This window comes from Marmota marmota, unplaced genomic scaffold (assembly GCF_001458135.2).
Source record: "Marmota marmota marmota unplaced genomic scaffold, marMar, whole genome shotgun sequence".
In the NCBI taxonomy this organism is placed as follows: Eukaryota; Metazoa; Chordata; class Mammalia; order Rodentia; family Sciuridae; genus Marmota; species Marmota marmota.
The window spans coordinates 16,730,963-16,751,727 of NW_026000222.1; the positions used below are offsets into that span (position 1 = coordinate 16,730,963).

A 20,765-nucleotide genomic window follows, 5' to 3' on the forward strand; every position below is an offset into this window, starting at 1 on the left:
CCCCAGTACACCGCCCTAAAAAAAAATCAAGAATAACACTCTTAGGGAGGGAGGGGTTAAGTGCTCGGGAGTGATATGGGTCAAATTATTATAGGTATATACGAACGTGTAACAACAAATTCCAACAATACATACAACTATAATGCACCAATAAGAAAAAAAATGCAGGAAAAAAAGAGTAAAACTTTTTTTCTTAATATTTTTAGTTGTAGATGGACACAATGCCTTTATTTATTTACTTATTTTTATGTGGTGCTGAGGATTGAACCCTGTGCCTCACACATGCTAGGCAAATGCTTTACCACTGAGCCACAACCCCAGCTCAAGAGAGAAAACTCTTGAATTTGTATTTTGAAAAACTACCCCAGGGGCTGCCCTGGGTTCAATTCCAAGTACTGCAGGAAAAAAAAAAAGAAAAGAAAGAGAAAACCAGGCCAGGCTCAGTGGCTCATGCCTATTATCCCAGCAATTCAAGAGGCTGTGACAGGAGGATCACCGTTCAAGGCCAGCCTCAGCAAATTAGTGAGGCCCTGAGCAACTTAGTGAGACCCTGACTCAAAATAAAAAATAAAAACAAGGACTGGGGATGTAGCTCAGTGGTAAAGTGCCCCTGGGTTCAATCCCTAGTACCAAAAAAAAAGAAAGAAAGAAAGAGAAAAAAACTACCCAGAGAAATTTTGGATCTTCAAGGTTGAAGATCCACACCTACAACACATAGGTGTTAGCTGTGGTCATCTCAAATCCTGGCCCTGCCACTGACAGGTGCTCAATAATATAGCTGAATCTGAATCCATTAATAAATCAGTAACCTATCCCAATAGATTCAGCAGACACCACTGCTGCTGGAGCTCCTACTTTATGCCAGATATACAGCCAGAGAGATGCAGATCATATTTGACACATTATATACTCCGCAGCAGCAGCATGGACAAAGGGGAATCAGTGATTACATGCGAACAAGTTTTCCCAAGAAAATGTCAACTCAGATGGACTTTGAAGAATACATGTACTTTTCCCATATTGGTGGATGGGAAGGAAGAGAAATCTGCATATCTAAATCACAAGGATATGAAACCATAGAAGTAACATGCTTCCACAACATACATTACGAAAAGGGAGTGAAGAAGTGCCCAGGTGTTGACTGTAGGATTAGGCCTCTACCAGATTATGAAGAGCCCTGAATGCTTCAAACTAAGAAGCGTGACTTATATACTACAGTAACAAAGGAGCCGGTTATAGGAAGTTAAAGACTAGATTTTCAACTTCAGTAGCTTCAAGTAGGAGGATTGGCTTTTCCCCTTGCAGGAATGACAAGTCTGCTGTGCAGTCAACATAGCTGGACTCTGGCCTGCTTCCCCCCCCCCCCCGTCAGTACAAGGAAGTGGTCGGTTGACCCGCCGGACCCTGGTGTTCAGTAGCAAAGTAAAGGTGTGGGGTAGGCACCGGACACTACAAAGCAGTGAGGGCCATGGGGTTATGTCAATCTGACCCACACTGGAAGCGACACCGCTGAACCGCAGTAAGGGCAGCTGACCACGTCCACCAGGCCCACCAGTGTGGGTTACCCAGCACTGCATCACGTTTCAAGGCCAGGCCAGATTCAGACACCCGGGACCCCGAGCTGCCATCGCTCGGCCTGCTCCCGGCCCAGTAGGCCTCAGAGCACAAGGGCCGAGGAATCCGGGCTGTGCAGGGAGAGGCCCTGTTTTCACAGGAAACGACTGCAGCTGCTGCTCGTCAGCCCCTCCCGCCCGTCGGGCCTTCGCCCTGAGCCAGGCNGGCTCCTCGGACCGTCTCACGGCCGCGGCCACGGCCGCCGCCGCCGCCGCCGCCGCCGCTATCCTCCGGCGTCAGCGTGGTAGCGTCATCACAGCGCGCTCCCGGCGCCAAAACAAACCTCCGCCGCCTACGGGGCGGGACCCGGGCGAACTCTCCGTAGGTCAGGCTACGCGGCTGACTGCGCTCCGAGTTCTGCCTGTCTGCCGAGCGAGGCCTGCGGGGCGGGGACAGTCCCTCTTTTGTGGCGGAGCAGTGGGGACATCTGTTTATTGTTCTAAGAAGTTAGACTGTGAGCTGTGCGGAGGGCCTGTGTTAGAAAAACGAGTGACCTCAGGAAGTTGGGAGAGAGTTTCAAGTTTCTGATTGGGAAAAAGTGTTCTTTGAAGAGCGAGGTTAAGGACGTAGAGGGTTTCAGCGGAGATTTCTGAAAATGCCTCAATCGCCGCAAAAGACCGACTTAAATTTCAATAACAAATCTACCTATTTATTTATTTCGTTACTTGGGATTGAACCTAAGGGCGCTCGACCACTGAGCTATATTCCTAGCCCTATTTTATCATTTATTTGTTTGTTTTTTGGTTTGTTTGCTTTTGTGGTGCTGAAAATGGAACCTAGGTGTGGTCACTTGTAAGCCCAGCTACTAGGGAGGCTGAGGCACGAGGGAGGCCAGTTTGGGCAATTTAGCTAGACTCTGTCTCAAAATTAAATAAAAAAGGTTTGCAGGCGGGAGCAGCGGCACACGGTACAAGTCTGTAAGCTCAGCGACTGGGAGGCTGAGGCAGGAGAATCGTAAATTTGAGGCCAAACTCTGCAATTTAAAGAGGCCTGTTTCAAAAAGGGCTGGGATGGGGCTGGGGTTACGGCTCAGTGGTAGAGCACTTGTCTAGCTTGTGTGAAGCACTGGGTTCGATTCTCAGCACTACATATAAATAAGTAAAATAAAGATCCATTGACAACTAAAAAATATATATTTAAAAAAGAGCAGGGATGTAGCTCAACCACAAAGCATCCCTGGGTTCAATCCCCAGCACCAAACAAACAAAAAATTGTCTCTTATCCAGTCTTTGTAGTGGCCCATGCTTGTAACCCCAGCAACTGCAGAGGCTGAGGCAGGATTACAAACTTGAGGTCAGCCTGGGCAACATAACTAGTCCCTGTCTCGAAATGAAAAATAAAAAAGGGCTGGAGATGTAGCTGTGATAGAACACCCCTGAGTTCAATCACACACACACACACACACACACACACACATGTTTTTGAAAAGTTTAGTGGAGCACAAGGCACTAGGTTCAATCCCCAGCACCACAAAAAAAAAAAAAAAAAAAAGAGTTTAGTGGGATGATTAAGGGAATGGACTTTGGTGCCAAACAAACTTGGGATCAAATCCCAGATCTGATATTCCCATGACTGTGTTTTTAGGAAAGACATCTCCTCTCAAGTTTCTTTTTCTTTTTATTTATTTATTTTGCAGAAATGGGGATTGAACCCAGGGTGTTCTACCACTGAGCTACACATCCCCAGCCCTTTTTATTTAGTTTCTAGACAGGTTGGTCTAGAATTAGTAATCCTTCTGCCTCAACTTCCTGAGTAACTGGAATTATAGGTATGTGCTACCACTTCATTTTTTTCTTATTTATGCAATGGGGCTCATAATCCCAACCTCACAAAGAATTAAAAATAATATGTAATTCCAAGGTTCATGGTACTCAAACATCTACACAACACCTCCGTTTTAAAGATATTCAGTAAATTTACAAATATTTATTAAGCCCTACAAACAGGTCCTGTTCTGGGCTCTGGGGAAGAGCAGGAGGCCCTGCAGTGAAGAAGAATATTGAGGCAAAAGGGACTGGGGTCTACGCAATCCAACCCCTGGACTCTTTTCTGAAATAAACTACTCCTCATCTCCAGAGCTACAAATGTGAAACACTATCACTGTGATGCTCTAGCCTAGGCATCTGTGCCCAGGGCCCAGTTTGCTTGGCTATCAGCCCACCCCTCTCCTCTAGCTTTGGGATAAAACACACAAAGCCCTTAAGCCTCCGGCCAGGGAGCAGATTCTTTCCACCCTCCCTCATCTCCCCCATCACTGCACTCCATGGAAGGGTAGGGACTTAGGGAGCAAAAAATCAGGGGAAAAGTAGGTCAGAGCAGAAGGATGGTAATCCCCCAGTGATGGTCAGTGCAGCCAAGCCCCTGCTCTTGGAAGCAAGCTGCTCCTGGCCACCCACCACAACTGGCTCTGGAAGACTTTGAGAGTCTGGAAAACCAGCACCTTCCCTCCTAACAATATGCCCAAGCTGAGGAGACTGCCCCAACATGACACATTGCCTATGTTGGGGTATTCTCAGTCCAAGCCTTTTTTGTGTGTGAGTGGTGATGGGGATTGAACCCAGGGCTTTGTGCATGCGAGGCAAGCACTCTACCAACTGAGCTATATCTCCCTCAGTTCAAGCTTTTGAAATACTTTCTGTGCTGGGCTTAGATATTCTTTCATTTCATATACTCTATGCACACTCTTTATTCCCAGCCCTAGGTTGAGTGCTAGAAACACAGCAAGAATTCCTTGTTCTTGAGGAGTCCACAGTGGGGATTTTTTTTTTTGGGGGGGGGGTAGTGGGGATTGAACCCAGAGTGCTTTACCACTGAGCTACACTCCCAGCCCTTTAATTTTTTTTTCTTTTGAGACAGGGTCTCACTAAATTGCTTTGGGCCTCAATAATTAGTTAAGGCCGGCCTCAAACTTTCCATATTCTTGCTTCAACCTCTTCAACACAGTGGAAAATTCTGACCTGGACTTGACAATAATAAGCCAGTGCTATTAGTACCGAGGCAGCAGAAAGCCCAGGATCTGTGTAGACCTAGAGGTGGCTTTAATTCAGGTCGAAGTCAGTGTTAGGGAGGAGAGGATACTAAACAAGAAGTAGGAATTTACCAGGAGAAAACGGAGAATGGTATTTTGGTGTTTTTAATATTTTTTAGTTGTTGATGGATCCTTATTTATTTTATTCATTTATATATGGTGCTGAGAATCCAACCCAGTGCCTCACATATGCTAGGCAATGCTCTACCACTGAGCCACAATCCCAGCCCAAGAATGATATTTTGAACAAAAAATAATAGATGCACAGACACAGAAGAATAAAAAGCCTGCTTTCTTCCTGGAAAATTCTAGTGGTCAAAGGGGATAAATCTGCGCCCCCTGTACTTTCCCCTTCAGGTGATGTGAGAAGATGGACAAGGTCTTGTTGATGAAAGTGGGGATAGAAGTCCAGATAAATGAAGCACAGGAGCAAACGTAGAGTCAGGGCAGAGAAAGGGAGATAAAGCATCTGAGTTAGTCATATGAATGTTTAGGAAACATGAATGATGTAGAGTTTCTACATACCTGGGTAGAGGTCTCTAGAGACACCTGTTGCCTAAGCAAGGATCTCATCAGGCCTGACTGTCCTGAAGGGTGACACCCTTTCAGCATAAACTTCAGTGTAGGCCTGGCCTGCAAAACTCTCTTGCTTCCTCCTTCCCAAATGATTGCTTTGGATGTCTCTTGTAAAGTCTTTTCCATGTCAGCCCACCTTTCCTGCACCACTTTTAGGTCTGACATCCCATGTCCTGTCACCCCCTTGAGAGTGCTGTGTCCTCTCTGAAGCTTCTTCTGTCCTGAAGGACTGGATAGGTAGACAACTCCTCTGTGTTACTACAGAGTGGGTTGTAGGAGTGGACAAAACTGGTTTATACAGGGCGTTACAGACAAGGGGTAGGAACACAGTCATCAGATTTTCATTCAGGAAGTAGAGAATAAGCCAGATGTGATGGCTTATATCTGTAATTCCAGCTACTGGGGAAGTTGAGGCAGGAGGATTGCAAGTTTGAAGCCAGCCTCAATAACCCCTAATCTCAAAGAAAAATTTAAAAGGATGGGAATATAGAATATAGAATGCCCCTGGGTTCAATCTTCAATACAGAAAAAAATAAATAGATGAACAAAAAATTTAAAAAGACTGGGGATGTAGCTTAGAGGTAGTGTGCTTGTTTAGCTTGTACAAAGCCCTGGGTTCAACACTCAGTACCTCAAGAAAAAAAGAAGATGACTATGACAAGAAAGTAAAGTGGAGGTGATAATAGAAGCAAGTGAGGAGGCCAAGGCAGTGCCCACAGAAGCCTTGGGGTGGTATCTTGAAATCAGGTTCCCTCTCTCTGAGGTCTCCGCCAGTTTCTGCCCATGCTGAGTCTCACCTTCCTTTCCACCAGGATGAATAGGGGCTCTGCACACATGCACACCTCTTCTGAAAGAACAGGCTTGTGGAGAGTAAAAGCCAGAGATCCCTCATTATAAACCCAGTTTCTGTAGCTTCAGATTTTCTCAAGAATTTGAACGTGGACTAAGACAGGGGATCCCCACTTTTTGGGACAAGCCCCCCTTCCAAAGGACTATTACCCTTGGAGGAGGAGGGGAACTGAGCACAGAGCCTAAGCAGTTTTGAACCTGAGTAATAGTTCAACAGAGGGAGGAGGATCAGATAGGATCAGGAGCTTGGAAGCTGAAAGGAGCCTGGGCAGCTGGGGTGAGGCCAAGGGCAAACACCACCTCACCCGTTCCCAAGGGGACAGAATAGAAGGGGTATGCAGGATTAGAAGTGTGGATCTTAGAACTTTCGTCTGCCAGACCTCATCTGGTCCCCCACCGAGCAAGCCCCAAAAGGCAGAGAACAACTTCGCATTCCGGCAGATCTCAACCAGAACTCTTGAGATTAGTGTAATGGAAAGCTCTGCGTTGGGGGAAATGTATGTTCCTAAGGAGTCCCCTGTGGCAGCCTTTGGCCAAGCCCATCCTGTGCTGGGGATCAGTTTCTGGGGCCTCCTTTCCCAATTAAGTGAGTCGCAGCTGCGAGAAAGGAAGGAGCTTAGTGCAAATATAAATACCTTTAATGAAAGCCGCGCGCTCTGCAGAGCCCAGACAGCGACTGCCCGCGCAGGGTTGGAGGCGTGGGCGCTGCTACTTGACCCGACTGACTAGGCCAGAGGCCCCAGGCGGTAGGCGAGCACCAGAACAGCAACCAGCAGCAGGGGCGCAGGGGCCCCAGCGGGTGAAGCTGCTGTAGCCCGTAGTGTTTCTTGGTTGGTCTCCGGGCCAGTGCCGCGTTCCCAGACCCGCACCGGGGCACCACACAATGTATGCAAGTTATCCGGATGTGGGGCCCGGCGAGCTTCTTGCTGCAGAGACTCCCACACAGCAGCCGCCTCCTCTGGGCAGCCTGACAGGACCCGAGAGGCGCAGGCATGGAAGTCATTCCAGGACCTGTTAGGAAATGGGATTGAGGGGTTAGGTTGGGGTGGGGCTTTAGAATGGGAAGGAAGTTTAGCTCCAAGGGTGGCGCGGATAGGGCTATGCCTCCCACCTGCCCTCTGCCTCCCACCTGCCCTCTGCCTCCCACCTGCTGGTACCTGCAGACAGTCTCCAGCTCGCCTCCGCGGCCCATGCTGTCCCCCAAGCGGATGAGACACTCGGCAAAGCCCTGGTATATGGTGTCACAGCGGTTTGGAGCCTCTGTGGCTGCTGCTAGTAGGGGTAAAAGGACTGGGGAGAGGGGGTGAAGAATGGTTGACAGAATAAGCCGGGCCATTCCCCACCCCCCACCCCCCACCCCCAGGGGCTTGTTTACCTTGGGAGTGCTCTAGGGACATGACTCAGCGTGAAAAGAGCACCCCTGGGAGCTGAGGGGCATGTCTAGGGATCACCTGCCTTTAAGGCAGGACCTAGACCAAGATGCAGAAGCAGGAACTGTGTGTCCCAGAAGTGGGTTCCTCCTGAGCTCTTGGGGCTCTAGGTGAAGTGAAGATGGTTTAAGGGAAGAAGTCAGGAGAGAATGGAGGGATTGGGGCTAGAGGCAGGTGGGGCACTATCTCTGCATCCTTCATAAGCTTCGCATGACCCTCCCACCTCACACCAAAGATAAGTGTTTTAGATGAGATTGGGCAACATAGCCAGGGATAGGGATCCAGGCCAGACCCTCAGAGAACTTCAGGAATCCCAAGGCTAGTCTAGGAGTCCTGCCAGAGGTAATGGGTTTCCCTTTATCAGAAGAGGAACTTCAGAATTTCAAGGTCCTTCCCCCACAGCTGGGGCTCAATTTGTTCCTCACTTTCCATCATGAAACCATTCACACTTTCCTGGGGCCCTCAGAACACCTATCCACCCTGGCGCCTGGCACTAGGAAAGCAGCACTCCCGGCTCCCACACTCTATACCCAGCATGATGGGAGACAAGCAAGAGGGTTTGCGGCCTGGTCTGGGTCCAGGCTCCCGCACTCACCGAGTGGCAGCAAAAGCAACAGCTTCAGGACACCGGGCGGCCGCTGATAGCAGCGGCGGCGGCAGCAGCAGCAGCAGCAGCAGCAGCAGCGCATGGTCCCTGGCTGAGAGCCTAATGCGGGAGCTAGCAGCTTGGAGTGCAGCCGGCCGGCCCAGCCCACGGAGGGAGGGACCATGATTGGATGGAAGCTAGGAATGGGCAGGGCTCGAAGCAGGCTGTTGGCTCCGCCCCCAGCTCCCAGATTGGCAGAAGGGTGAAGAGGTGCCCCCAGAGAGCCGACATGCCCTGAGAGGCCCAGGTTCCTGCTGAGATGGTCTGAGGACCCTTGCCCTGGGAGTTGGAGGGGAGCTCTGAGAAGGCAGTGGAGTTGATGAGAACAGATGTCCAGGCCCCAGGGATGGGCTGACTTAGATCTCCCCAGAGGGAGAAAGGGCAGTCATCAGTCTCACTAAAGACACACCAAAACCACACACATAAGGTTTTATTCCAAAAGCATTTAATTGAATTTCTCAATGTTTTTCAAAAACAAAAAGATCCAAATCAGAGGTAAAAAGGAACATGGAAAATTCAACTCAAGTGGTGTCACGATCTTGGGGTCATGCTCTAGGAATGGCAGAACCCAAGAAGGCACAATACCTGCCCTGGGCCCAGCCTTACCCTACCGATTACCACAATCTGTAGACCACGGCCAGAATACCCTGCATCCCCAATCCCCAAATACTAGAGGTGGAGGCCTGAGCAAGTAAATAGCAGATGTGATCCCAATCTTGGCCGACGCCTGTCTACTGGTCTTCAGTGCCACCCACCCCTACACAAGGCAGGCTTAGCTGCTAAGGGAGGCTGGGGGTAACAAGGCCATGCAGCATTAGGCTAAGACGCCGGGCTGCTTTGCCCAGTGAGTTGTGTGGCTCAGCCTGCAGAAACTGAAATAGCTTCTGGCGCACTTGAGCCATGACGGAGCCCATGTGGTCTCGAGTGATGGGATCACTGTGGTCCAGGTGCATCACAGCCTCTTCCAGGTAGCTGAGAATGGGGGGAAAAGCACAGGCTACAGGTGGGTGCCAATAGATAGGAGTGCCCCCTGGTGGCATTGAAGCCCAGAGGGACAGATGATAAGGGAAGTCTAAACCTTTCAATGAATGAGGATGGGGGAAATGAGTGGAGAAAATTAGGGAAGGGAATCAGGCATGAGTGGGTGTTTCTGCTTCCCTTCTCACCCCCACTATCAGCTTATCTCCTACTCTCTTACTACACATACTCACCTGAGTTTGAGGTCAGTTCTAGTGCCAAGGTCAGATGCCAGCTGCTGGATGAGGGAAAGGAGCACAGGCTGGGAGAGTGGGCAAGGAGGTTGCCCAAAAACCTGGGCTGGGTCCACCGTTTCACACACATACAGCACCAGGTTCAGGTCAGCAGCTGTCAGCGCCTGGGGGCAGCAGCATTTATGGCTAGTATTAGGATAGAATGCCTGCTTGTCTGTGGTGTGTGGCCTCGGGGAGGAGAACCACAGAGTTGGGTGCTAAGGGCTCCAGAGGAGGATACTCAGGGACCCAGAGAACTGGAGGGCTGTATTTTACCCTATCAATAAAAAGATTAGAAAGAAAGTTTCCTGAGAAGGGGCTGGGGTTGTGGCTCAGTGGTAGCATGCTTGCCTAGCATGCGTGAGGCACTGGGTTCAATTCTCAGCTCCACATACAAATAAATAAAATAAAGGTCCATCAACAACTAAAAAATATTAAAAAAAAAAAAGAAAAGAAAAGAAAGGTTCCTTAGAAGAATGGTCATAAGGCAAGGTGAGCTGAGATAGGAAAAAAGGGATCCTGAACAAAAGAATGGCACAGGCAATGGCTTGGAGGTCAAAGAGAATAAAAAAGTCTGTCAGACAGCCCACAGCTTGGTGGAGGGAATGGAATGTGTGGTGTGTAGGTCTTGTCAGAAGATACCTGAACCTTACTAGGGCCAAATGCTGTCATACCTGCTGGAAGGCCTGATTGAGGTGGCCCTGCTGCAAGAGCTGCAAAATATGGGCTTGCTGGGCCTGGCAGTCGATGTGGGCAGAGGGGACAGGTGTGCCAGCAGCTGAACGCATGGCCTGCATGATACTGGAGGTGACGGCAGCCTGCTGTTCCTTGAGAGCCACACTCACCTCACCCTTAACAATGCGCTGTACCTGTGCTAAAATTGACTCCTGCAGGCTGAAAAGGGAAGGGAGACAGAGGTGGACAGGAAGCAAAGTCTGGCCAATCCCAAACACCCCACCTTGCCCAAAGCCCTGCCTACATACCTGCCCACAGCCACATGCAGCTGGTGTTGTACTTCAGCCCGAACACTGCTAGATACAGTGGCTGCCATTTGCTCAGTGGCAGTCTGCAGTGTGCTGACCAGGCCCCGAAGCTGGGCAAGCACAGGCTCTCTGGCCTCCTGTTCCCGTGCCTTCCGGCTCTTCATGTGGCTCTCTAGCTGTTGCAAGTCTGAGAGGCGACCATGGGGATCATAAGAGGGATGAAGAGTGAATAGTCAGCCCCTCCTACACTGGGTTATACAACCCCACTTACATTCCTGTGTGCCCAGCCGGAAGCTATCATTGATTTGCTGGAACATGGCCTGGCAGCTCTTTTCAAAGGCAGGCAGCACCACGCTCTGGAAGGCTTCACGGTAGGCAGCCTGCATTGGCCCCTGTAATGTGTCTGCAGCTGCTCGGGCGATAGCATCTGTCAAATTCTGAGGTACAGGGAGAGGCCAAATTGAAAGCCTGAGCCCAACCTGGTCGGAACTAGCCACCACCCCAATCTTGGGCCCTATAGCACCTTGGACTTAAGTAGCTTAGAGATGTTCTCTTTCATGCTGCCCTCTACAGCTGTGAGCTTGGTAGCCACTGAATTGCTCAGTTGGCCTGCTACAGGCTCTAGACTTCTGGAGACACCTGGGGCAGGGGAAGAAGAGAAAGGTGGAATCAGGAGATTAAGTCTGACAGGTTCACCTATTCCCACTGGCCCACCCAAAAGAAATCTTCAAGCAAAACTTACATGGAGGAACTGTTTTTTTAATCTCATCTCGTATGCTACGTTCCAACCGCCCAGCCACAGCAGAAGATAGTGCTTGGGACAGCTGTTGTGTCAGCTGCTCCTGCAGTTGCCCACCCCGCTGCTGCCCCTCAGCCAGTGCCCTCTCTAGACGCCGTTCTGCACTGTAGCTAAGGAACAATCCCAGAGCATATCCCTTCCCAAGCTAAGAAGGCTACCCCTCCTCTAAACCATGCTGTGCCATCACCCTCAAGGATACGTTCCTGCTCATGCCGGGTCTCAAGGGCACGTTCTACATGGCCTGTGACAGTGTTCTGCAGGCCTTCGAGTTGGGCACACAGACGCTGCAGCAGCTCTTCTTGGCTGTGACGCAGCTCTACCAATTCTCTCTGCTGCTGCCAAATTAGTGCTGGCCAGTCTTCAGGAGGCTCTGCCACCTGCCAGTATCACTGAGAATCACATGATGCCTGCCCCACCTATCCCTACCCACCAGACCAGGGAAATAGCCCAGAGCCTTTGAAGGATGGGTTCCAATGGGTAGGAAGAGCTCCTTCACTTACCTGGTGCTCTGTGAGCCGGGATCCCATGGCTGAATCCCTGCCATAGGCAAGAAGTACCTCAGGCCACATCAGGCAGCCTAGAGACCACCCCTCTCCCTGGCCCAAGGACTCTTCTTACCCATCATCCTTCTTGCTTTTTCTCTTGATCTTGGGTGAGGTCCGAGGGGATCCCTTGGTCTTCCAGTCCTTGGCAGGCAGGCGGGGAGTGGGAATTTTGGTGCCAAAGCCTCCTGAGGCAGCAGCAAGACTGGCTACCTCATCATCATGGTCACTGTGGGAAGGGGAAGGAGGGGGTAAGCACCTATCCACCTGCTAGTTCTCCCTTGTTGGAAGAATGGTACAGGGTGACTCCCACCTTTGTTCAGCACTGGTGTCCTGGCTATCATGTTGCTGTAGCAGGTGATAAGGTGGTCGGTGGAAGGCCAAGCTTTTATGCTTTTCCTGGAGACCATTTCTGGGGCTGAAGGGACAGGTGGACTCAGCAGTGGATGATTCTTCCTGAGGTCCCTCCCACCAACATACTTTCTCTCTTCTAGCTCCTCACCTCTCTGCCAGGGTACTACAGGTCTCCCGAGTAATGTCAGGTGCCGTAGGCCAGACCTGACTGTCAGCAGGGGCAGCCTCCTGAGTCAAGGCTGCTTCCAGGAGTGAGGGGGTACTATGTCGATCCCCATCCCCAGGGCCTCCATCCAGGCCAAGTTGGGGGCCAAGCTCGGGTCCTGGCCGGGGCCGTGGGGATAGTAGGTGTAGTGCTGAGGCAGCTGAGGCCATACTGTCTGGCTCAAGGCCCTCAGAAGCCGAGGAGCCAAAGCCACGTGACAGGGCCTCAGATGCGATCTCAGGAATATCCTGGGACAGGGCAGTAGAAGCTGAGGAGATAACATCAGGGGAGCGGGTACGACTGGGGGAGGCCTGGGGTAGCCCCAAAGGCTCCACTTCCTGTAACTCCAGGGACAGTGCAGAGGCAGTAGCAGATACCTGGAGTGAGTGAAAAATGTGGGTTTAAGTGAAAGGAGGTAGGGGACCACAGTCAGGAGGCACTGGAATCAGTAGTGATGAGATGGGACAGCTAGGAAGGGAGATGCAGGTCAAAAACAGGGCTACAGCCCAAGAAAGGAAGTGGGGATGGAGAAACTGAGAAGATAGCCTCCAGGGAACATGGAAGACTGATCTGACCCCTGAGGGAGCATCTGAGACAGAACAAGTCAGCAAAGAAAGAGTGCAGGAAGAGGCTGCCAACTTCCCCTGCAGCCAACCACCAGTTACCCAGCACTTCACATACATGCACACACACCTGCCCGGGCCCTTTGGGAGTCAATTTATCGCCTGGGCCTGGGAGCAGGCTGGGCAAGAGGCTGCGTGGGCTTGCCTGCAGGCTGCTGCTATTGCTCATTGTCAGACTGCCATCCAGCTGCAATTTGGGGCTCAAGGTCAACTCTTCAGGTGGCCTGGTGGTGGGAAGGCCAAGGTATCAGTAGTCAGAGCTTGGCATCACCTGGCACTAGCCCCTACCATTCCCCAACTCTGACCTTTACCTCACCTGGGCAAGGAGGGATCCACAGCTGAGGTGCTACTCACAGCAGACACAGCTGTAAGAGAGCTGCTGCTGCTACTACTGCTGCTGCTGCTACTGCTGCTATTGCTGCTGCTGCTGCTGCTGCTGGGGGATGCAGTGATCTGAAGAGATGCAGAGAATAAGCACTATGGCCTGGGTGGGGCATTCCCACTCCCCCTACTTAAGGGAGCTACCTGCTGCAAGGAGGCAGTGGGTGTCATAAAGGCATCAGGTGTCATCAACTTGGGTTTGGTTTCACTGCTCAGGGTGAGGAAGTCAGCAGGTGCAGGCAGCTCCACAATGCGTCGGAGGTCAGGCTGGGAGCCGTGAGTGGTTGATCCCAGGCCCTCAGAGCCCAGTTCAGGCCGAGACTCTCCAAAGGCTGTGGGGAAAGCTGCCACTTGAGTCAGATCTCACACCACTGTCAGTCCAACCTGTTTCTTTCACTTCTAACTCACCAAAGTCCTCATGGGCAGTGTGAGTGGGGAGTGGGGCCACCACATCAGGGTTCAGCTGTGGCTGGAAACGGATCTGTACATCTTGCAAGGCCCTGCAAGAAAAGGGCGTGGGGGAGAACAGAGTGCTCAAAGGGGCCAAGGTCAGTGGAATGGGGAGGAACACAGGCAGGGCCTGGATGGGACTTCCTGACACACTCACTTAGTATGCACACAAAAGAGCTTGATGAGTACGCCAGCTGCAGACTCCATGGTACCAGCTCCATGAGAACCCTCTAAAAGGACAGATTGGATACCTTAAGCTTCTAGCCAGCTCTGCACCTCAGTACCACCCCACACACCAATACCAGGCCTGACTCTGGAGCAGCTCACCAGCCCCCAGGCTATCATTTTCCTCCTCAGCAGGCAGCACTTCAGTGTGCCGCAGCCGGCAACGACTCACAACCTGGATGCCAAAGCTCAGCACAGGGTGGGTAAGCAGGAACTCTGAAATGGAGCTGAAGCAGGCACGGCCTTCCTCCTGGTTCTGCAGCAGCTCCATCACATATAGGACCTGCATGGGTGCCACATTCCAAACTCAGCTTTAGAAACTATGAGTCCCTTCAGTCCTTCCCAGTGATACTGGCTCTGCCCAGAGTGCTCCCATGACAGCCTACCTTTCGTTGTACATCACTGAGAATTAAGTATTCTGCTGAGAGGTCTAAGCAAACTTTGAGACTGGGGGGCACACTCACTGAGCTGAAGATATCTGGGGAGAAGCTAGGAAGCCAACAAACAGGCTAGGTAAGACTGAGAATTCACAGAAGGCACATTCCCACCCTGCCACCTCTGCCTGCTCCCCGCCAAAGTCCTGCTTACCGAATGGTCTGTAGGCAGGTCCAGGACACTGTGCACCACATCTTCAACTCCCGATTCTGGTCAGCACCAGTAATGAGGAACCTCCAGAATGGGACCCTACAAACCCACAAAGCACAAGTGGTTGGTAGGTCTCCAGCTGGGTGGGAGTCCATGGTCTAGCCCACCACATGCCTATATCCCACTCACTCACTCAGGGTCCTGTTTCTTATGATTGTCACAGAATAGGAGGCAGGAGAGGGGCCGCCCATCATGAGGCTTCCACTCATGTAGACACCTGAAGGCAGGCAGATGAGGGACCTGAATGAGTGATTTGTTCCTGTTCCTGAGGCAAAGGGGGTCCTGGTCCCTCAGGCTTTGCCTTACCGTGGCTCATCCTGCCCCTCAATGTAGATCTGCCAGAACTTGACATAGCCATCATGACTTGCAGTAGCTAGGACAGTCCCGTCAGGAGAGAGGGCTCCTTCACTTAGACACTGGGAAGAAGCCAAAGGGCTTTGCTATCTGACCAAGGTGGAAACGAGACCCTCCCAAATGAAGATGGTAGGAAACTGGATTGACCCCTGTGGATTCACATGTTTTGTGACTGACTGAATGGGGGGCGCTACAGAGAAGTCCAGACCTGCAGGGTACAACTAGGTTAAGAATGAAGTTCCATAGGTAAGAACTACTTTATGCTAAGTCCCCATGGGCATAGTGCTGGTAAAGCTATCTGGACAGCTGTGAATACGGGAAATAGATGAGGAGAATGTGGAAGAGAAGGAGGACAAGGAAGCAATCAGCTGTAAGCCTACCGTGCTGTGGCCTTTTACCACAATGAATCCCTGCTTGATTTGACTGACATCAACAGGCCACATGCTGTGGTTGGAGCGGAGCATGTCCAGGTCCCACACCTCAGCCTGGAGGTACAAGGAGGTGAGTGTTCAACCCATTCATATAATATGGCTGCTTTCACCTTCTCCACCATGTCTGACCCCCTCACCCGGTCTTCATGCAGCAGGGCCACTGTTGGGCTACTCTCCTCACAGCAGTCCTCACTTTCCTCAGGAATAAAGGGGCACCAGATGATCCTTCGGAAGTGGTTCAGTGGCGTGCCCTCTGGCTGCCGGATATGGACCAAGATCTCTTCTCTGAGCAGGGTGTTAAGGGCTAGACACATGGATGATTAAATATGCATGGCAACCCCCACTTTGCCCACTCTTCGTCAGCCTCCATGCCTGGGAATGGATACTGAATTTTGCTGTTAACCAGAGCCAAGCGCCACACAAACAGGTTGCCTGCCTCATCCAGGCAAGCCAGCTGTGGAGAGTTGAGGTGTGCAAAGGCCAGATCAGCCACACTGCCTGTGAAGCCCTTAAGTAGGGTCCGCTCTGAAGTGCTGACACTGATCACTCGCACCATTGCTGAGCCATTGTTGGCAGCTGTAATCAAGAGAGCAGGGAGCCATGAGCAAACATCTAGGCCTAGGCAACAAATCGTACAGAAATTCTGCCCTTGCCTGCCTCACTGCCACCATCTCAAGCTTGGCTTTCCTACCCAGCTCCACCAGGCCTGACAGAGGTTAGGGCAGTCCAGAGAAGCCTCCCAATGTATCCTAAGGTCTGAGTGGTCCCAAATTGGAGCTTCCAGCAGAATACTTCCTACAACCCAGAGCCCCTACTCACCACGAATGGCATAGGCTAAGAAAGAGTTGGACACAGCAATTAGGTTGCCATAGTAGTACTTCTGCTCCCAGTCGTACTTGGCAACAGGCTGGATTTTCACCTGAAAACCCAGAGTGAGGAAAAGTCAAAGAAACTGAGGGCTGAAGCAACTCTGAGCCTCAGCAATCTCAACAACTCTGGGGATGGAGAGGACACAGATGAAAACCCAGTCATTCACAGAAATCTCTTGAGCCAGATTCCCACAGAGGTTTGACAGCAAAGCCTGGCTCCCTGAAATAGAGGCATGCTGTTTGTCAGGGTGGTACCCACAGGAACTGGACTCATGGGAGAGAAGGGAGAGGCTGGGTGTGTCTCCATACATTATATGTGCCACAGTATCCTGGTACCTACCTTGTTGCTCCCCCGTGCCTTGCTTGAAATGCTGGAGTCACTGCTGGCCACAATCTCTACCTCCTTGGCCAAAATCCCAATGCAGGTGGAGCTGTCATCTCCAGAAAGGCAGCTGGAGAGAGAGGTGCACAAACTTTGTTTTATTCACCCAAAAGCTTAATGGTAGGGTTACGTATGTCTGGTATACCTTAACGGCAAGATTAGAAAAGGAGAAGACACAGCCACCTGGTAAAGATTTCTAGTCCCAGATGACCAGCTTTGCCTGGTCCATTGTTCTCAGACCCACAGCTTCCCTTGCTCACCTCCCTCCTTGGGAATGAGCCTACTTCCATTCTATACTGGGCACCCAGGTAAAGCCCTTAGCTTGTGTCCTCACCTCTCAACCTAGGAGATGAGAGTTCAATGTGGTTGAGTGCTCTGTCCCAGGTCATCCAGAGCAGGAGCAGCAGAGGCTGCTGGCACCTCTTGCCCTCATTTAGCAGACGCCCCCAAAGTACCATCAGCACATTTGCCATCTCCCAGCTACTTACATGACCTGTTTCTCTTGCAGGTTAATGGGTGGTATGATCCGCAGACCAGGCTTACTTGTTGAGGTACCATCACCTGAGCAGAGGGGGTCTGGTACCAGGAGCCCATTGAGGTCTCCATTATAGGCACTAGATGACCGCTGGCTCTCTGCACTGGGGCCTGGGGAAAGAGAGACACCCTGATAAGGTTGTTACACATTCCCACTAGCCCCTCTTACAATAGAACTTCCTTCTGGACCATGAGGTGCTCTAGGAAAAAAACTGAACATAGTATGTCCATGGGGAGGAGGGCCCTTTGTTTATATTTCATTCTATAAATGCTGATATAAGAACCAAGGATGAACATGAGGTTCTTCCACCTGGAGGAGGGATACATGCCATTAAAGATCCTCTAATGGGGCTGAAGGTATAGCTCAGTAGTAGAGTGCCTATCTAGCATGTGTGAAGCCAGATAATATCACATCGGGGTCAGCCTAGGTGTTCCAAGAGGAACACTTGAGAGAGAGCATGGCAAAGGCCACCTGGTAAAGATTTCTAGTCCCAGATGACCAGCTTTGCCTGGTCCATTGTTCTCAGATCCACAGCTTCCCTTGCTCACCTCCCTCCTTGGGAATGAGCCTACTTCCATTCTATACTGGGCACCCAGGTAAAGCCCTTAGCTTGTGTCCTCACCTCTCAACCTAGGAGATGAGAGTTCAATGTGGTTGGGGCGCCTCGGTTCAAAGAAGGGACCTCACCTTCACTATTATAATCACTGTAATCACAACAAAAGAAAAGCAGGAAAATGGAGGGAAACCAAGGCTGCAGAGGCCTCAGGTATGACACTGAGATGGCTTAGACTCTCCCTGTGGACAATGAGAACCACAATTTTTTTTTTCTTCTTTTTTAGAAGTGCTGGGAATAGAACCCAGGGCCTTGTACATGCTAGGCCAGTACTCTACTACTAAGTTACATTCCCAACCCCACAAAAGAATTTTAAAGGAAAAGGTGATATGGTCAGCTTCGGCCAGTAGGTTGGTTGCTTTAAGGCAGCATACAAACTAAGAATCTGGTGACAGATAAACCAGGGCCTATTACCAAAGCAGTGGCAGGGTTTGGAGATAAAGGCTCCTAAGGCCTGAATAAATGTGGCAGTAAGAAAGCAAGGGTCCTGTCCCAAACAGAAATCGCTCTGAAGTCATCTCAGACAGGTAAACTCTGGGGAAATGTACACGAAGGAGCTGAACAAAAAGGAGATAAACTATAGGGTGAAGCATGGTGTTAGGAAAGACAACATCTTAACTGTTTGCACTGGCTGGTTTTTGAGCACTCTCACTGGCTCATACACCACTGCCAAAACTCCCAGGAAGCAAGGAACATAGCAAATTTCCAGTTACAAGACCGTATGAGGTATGACTTGGTCCTTCGTGGGGAGGAGACAAGCAAGAACTACTTGGCAAATGAAAATCAAGTGCCAATCAATAAACAATGGAGTTAGGAGGAAAGCCTCCAGGTCACTTCACAAGATTCAGAGCCACCATAGCTGCTCAGGGAAAAGGTGATCACTCTCCCTTTCAGGCAGCCTACCATGAAGATAAACTGGAGGCTCAGGCTGTATGTGGTTGGTCATGCCAAGCTCTACCAAATCTCTGTGGAGTGTAGTCTGCTCAGCAGATGATATGGACATTTGAGGCACAAGCTACACTCATGAGGAAAGGGAGCACACAAAGTATGTGTCAAAGGGCCCAATGGTCTCAGGCAGCAAATAGATTTCCGCAGAGTATGAGTTACCTAAACCCACCTGGAGCTAACCACCAGTGCCTGCTTCCAGAAGCAGCCAGACTAGGCCATCCAGAAAGTATAAACACCAATTCTCAATGTGGCCTCCGCACACCCATACCACCATCTCAAGCCAATCCTTTAACCACTACAACTTTTTGTAACATGTGGCATCTAAAAAGGTGCCTTGGGTGCCTTTCCTGATACCCAAGATCCGTCCTTATTATGAGACCTAGCCTAAACAGTCTCCTCTCTCAGATCTGCCCTCTGCATCTCCAGCTCCATTCTCCCTCCACCCTATTTCCATAACAGTACCAAAACAGTATTCTTTTACAATGACAACATTTTATTGCAACCCTGTTAGCTCTGTTCGGGGGCTCTTGGCAAGCAAGAGAGCTTCAGAAGTATCACTAGTGATATTTAAATGAACTGGAACAAGCTAGGCTTGCAGATGTTTGAAACCTAATCCAATCAAGGTTGTGCAATCTGTGATTTGCCTTCATCACAGAAAGAACACGGAATTGGGGCTGGCCACCTTCCTCCAAAAAATAGATTTCAGAGCAACAGCAGGCCTAGAGTCGCATTCCAGAGGGAAGAGCAAGTTGTAGAGAATGACCAGAGGTTCTTCAGCACAGCGCTTAACTGTAGGCCTCTGATCCACCGCGAAAGGCTAGGGGCGCTGGGCCAGTACCAAGAATACCAGTCTTTGTGGCCAGGAAACCAGAGGGGCGCCTCGGTTCAAAGAAGGGACCTCACCTTCAGCTGAGACTCTCAAGGATGAGACGGGATATCTGGCGTCAGGATGGGGAGGGGTCATACCCAGGGGTCTGCACCAGTCGCCCAGTACGCTTAGGGATTTTGACTTGGTCTGCCCTCACCGGCCTAAAGGACCTAGAGGAACTGCGGGCTCTGAGAATGGTTCAGATCCACGCCACCTACTCCCCTGCTTGCGGAGGGCCAACCCGCGCTATCCCCGCTCACCTCCCGCGGGCCGGTCCAGCTTGAGGATGTCCCGCAGGTGCTGCGTGGCGTCCTCGATGTCGATGCTCGCGCAAGAGGCCATGGGCCCAGCCGCAGGCGCTCCGCCCGGACGGCGTTCGTTCCGCTGCCGCCGCGCACCGCCCAGCCTCGCCCAGCCCCGATGGGGCAGAGAGCTGGGCGCCGGTAACCACGCTCAGTCCACCCGCAGCTCCTAAACCGCCGCCCGTGCAGCGTCCAGAGCCCCGCCAACCTCACCAACCGCCTCCACTTCCGGCCCCCAAAAGCCTCCGCTCCCGGAACCTGGGAGGACGAAAGAAGAAAGGTTCCGGGGTAGGGGCGAATGCCTAGCTTCTACAGAAGCCTATCACCCTTTGCAACCTCCACCCAGTGCCAGTGAGGTCGGAGTTCTGTTAGACTGAAGAGCAGCAAAAATCCACGTACAGTTAACAGGCTGGTAGCCCTACTCGTCCAAGGACACCCTGGGACGAGTCTAGTTCCTGTCTGCTCTAAATGAAGTCTAGATAGACCTAGGACAGGATTAACTCCACCGCCTAGGGTGGAGCTCCTCAGGCCACCAGGAGAAACTGAATTGACAGAGGCCTGTGTCCCCTTTGGGAAATGGGTTGGAATAACCCAAGGCCCGAGGGGACCCACGAGGTCATTAAGTCCAGGAATTACAAGGGCAGGGGAGATAGTCCCACCATAAAGGTCATTGTTTCCTACTGTCCCCCAGCATCCCTTGTCCCAAGGGGCTTCCTCTCCGGTTAGAAAGAAAGAAACCATAGTTTACAAACACCTCTTTATTGCAGACATTTCAGGTACAGATACATGGAAGAAGCTGTATTGCAGATTTTATACAGGATGGTTTAAGAGGCAGCAGGCATCTACCTCTCCCCAACCCAAAC

The 20,765-nt window shown here is 51.0% G+C and overlaps 3 protein-coding genes across 6 annotated transcripts in view; all 3 read right to left on the minus strand.

The window, feature by feature from the left end:
- The window catches only part of Pskh1 (protein serine kinase H1), a 35,623-nt gene extending 33,722 nt beyond the window's left edge, over nucleotides 1–1,901 (minus strand). The window contains exon 1 of one of the 2 annotated variants that reach the window (XM_048792628.1): nucleotides 1,743–1,901. The gene's annotated coding sequence lies outside the window, so the exon portion shown is untranslated. The remainder of the gene's footprint in view (nucleotides 1–1,742) is intronic. The other variant, XM_015496184.2, reaches the window with a different exon arrangement.
- A 4,786-nt stretch (nucleotides 1,902–6,687) lies between these two features.
- On the minus strand, nucleotides 6,688–8,427 carry Nrn1l (neuritin 1 like). The gene is made up of 3 exons (XM_048792344.1): nucleotides 8,093–8,427; nucleotides 7,225–7,357; nucleotides 6,688–7,078 (listed from the first exon to the last, which is right to left on the minus strand). The coding sequence occupies exons 1-3, from the start codon at nucleotides 8,265–8,267 to the stop codon at nucleotides 6,793–6,795; spliced, it is 594 nt and encodes a 197-aa protein (XP_048648301.1). The 5' UTR covers nucleotides 8,268–8,427; the 3' UTR covers nucleotides 6,688–6,792.
- Nucleotides 8,428–8,566: 139 nt separating this feature from the next.
- Nucleotides 8,567–20,133, minus strand: Edc4 (enhancer of mRNA decapping 4). Of its 3 annotated transcripts, none has more exons than XM_048792342.1 (29): nucleotides 19,861–20,133; nucleotides 17,125–17,281; nucleotides 16,595–16,706; nucleotides 16,205–16,304; nucleotides 15,772–15,961; nucleotides 15,523–15,670; nucleotides 15,335–15,439; nucleotides 14,907–15,016; nucleotides 14,734–14,817; nucleotides 14,544–14,639; nucleotides 14,342–14,444; nucleotides 14,058–14,238; nucleotides 13,888–13,960; nucleotides 13,689–13,780; nucleotides 13,425–13,612; nucleotides 13,216–13,352; nucleotides 13,045–13,123; nucleotides 12,220–12,653; nucleotides 12,031–12,135; nucleotides 11,794–11,946; nucleotides 11,676–11,712; nucleotides 11,375–11,552; nucleotides 11,119–11,274; nucleotides 10,900–11,015; nucleotides 10,648–10,813; nucleotides 10,377–10,563; nucleotides 10,068–10,287; nucleotides 9,355–9,518; nucleotides 8,567–9,115 (listed from the first exon to the last, which is right to left on the minus strand). In XM_048792342.1, exons 1-29 carry the CDS (start codon nucleotides 19,940–19,942, stop codon nucleotides 8,923–8,925), a joined length of 4,146 nt encoding a protein of 1,381 aa, XP_048648299.1. In that variant the 5' UTR covers nucleotides 19,943–20,133; the 3' UTR covers nucleotides 8,567–8,922. The 3 variants fall into 3 exon arrangements, with proteins under 3 accessions (XP_048648299.1, XP_015351672.1, XP_048648300.1); XM_015496186.2 differs by having other exon boundaries at nucleotides 12,970–13,123; XM_048792343.1 differs by lacking the exons at nucleotides 8,567–9,115; nucleotides 10,068–10,287 and having other exon boundaries at nucleotides 9,375–9,518; nucleotides 12,970–13,123.
- Nucleotides 20,134–20,765: the final 632 nt, after the last annotated feature.

Excerpts from the sequence above, each read along its gene's own strand:
- Nrn1l (XM_048792344.1), bottom strand. The coding sequence starts at position 8,267 with ATGGTCCCTCCCTCCGTGGGCTGGGCCGGCCGGCTGCACTCCAAGCTG. Across the intron at positions 7,358-8,092 it reads GTTGCTTTTGCTGCCACTCG|TCCTTTTACCCCTACTAGCA; the intron begins GTGAGTGCGGGA and ends CCCTCTCCCCAG. Across the intron at positions 7,079-7,224 it reads GAGCTGGAGACTGTCTGCAG|GTCCTGGAATGACTTCCATG; the intron begins GTACCAGCAGGT and ends ATTTCCTAACAG.
- Edc4 (XM_015496186.2), bottom strand. The coding sequence starts at position 19,942 with ATGGCCTCTTGCGCGAGCATCGACATCGAGGACGCCACGCAGCACCTG. Across the intron at positions 14,239-14,341 it reads TCAGTGATGTACAACGAAAG|GTCCTATATGTGATGGAGCT; the intron begins GTAGGCTGTCAT and ends GCACCCATGCAG. Across the intron at positions 11,016-11,118 it reads TAAAAAAACAGTTCCTCCAT|GTGTCTCCAGAAGTCTAGAG; the intron begins GTAAGTTTTGCT and ends CCCCTGCCCCAG.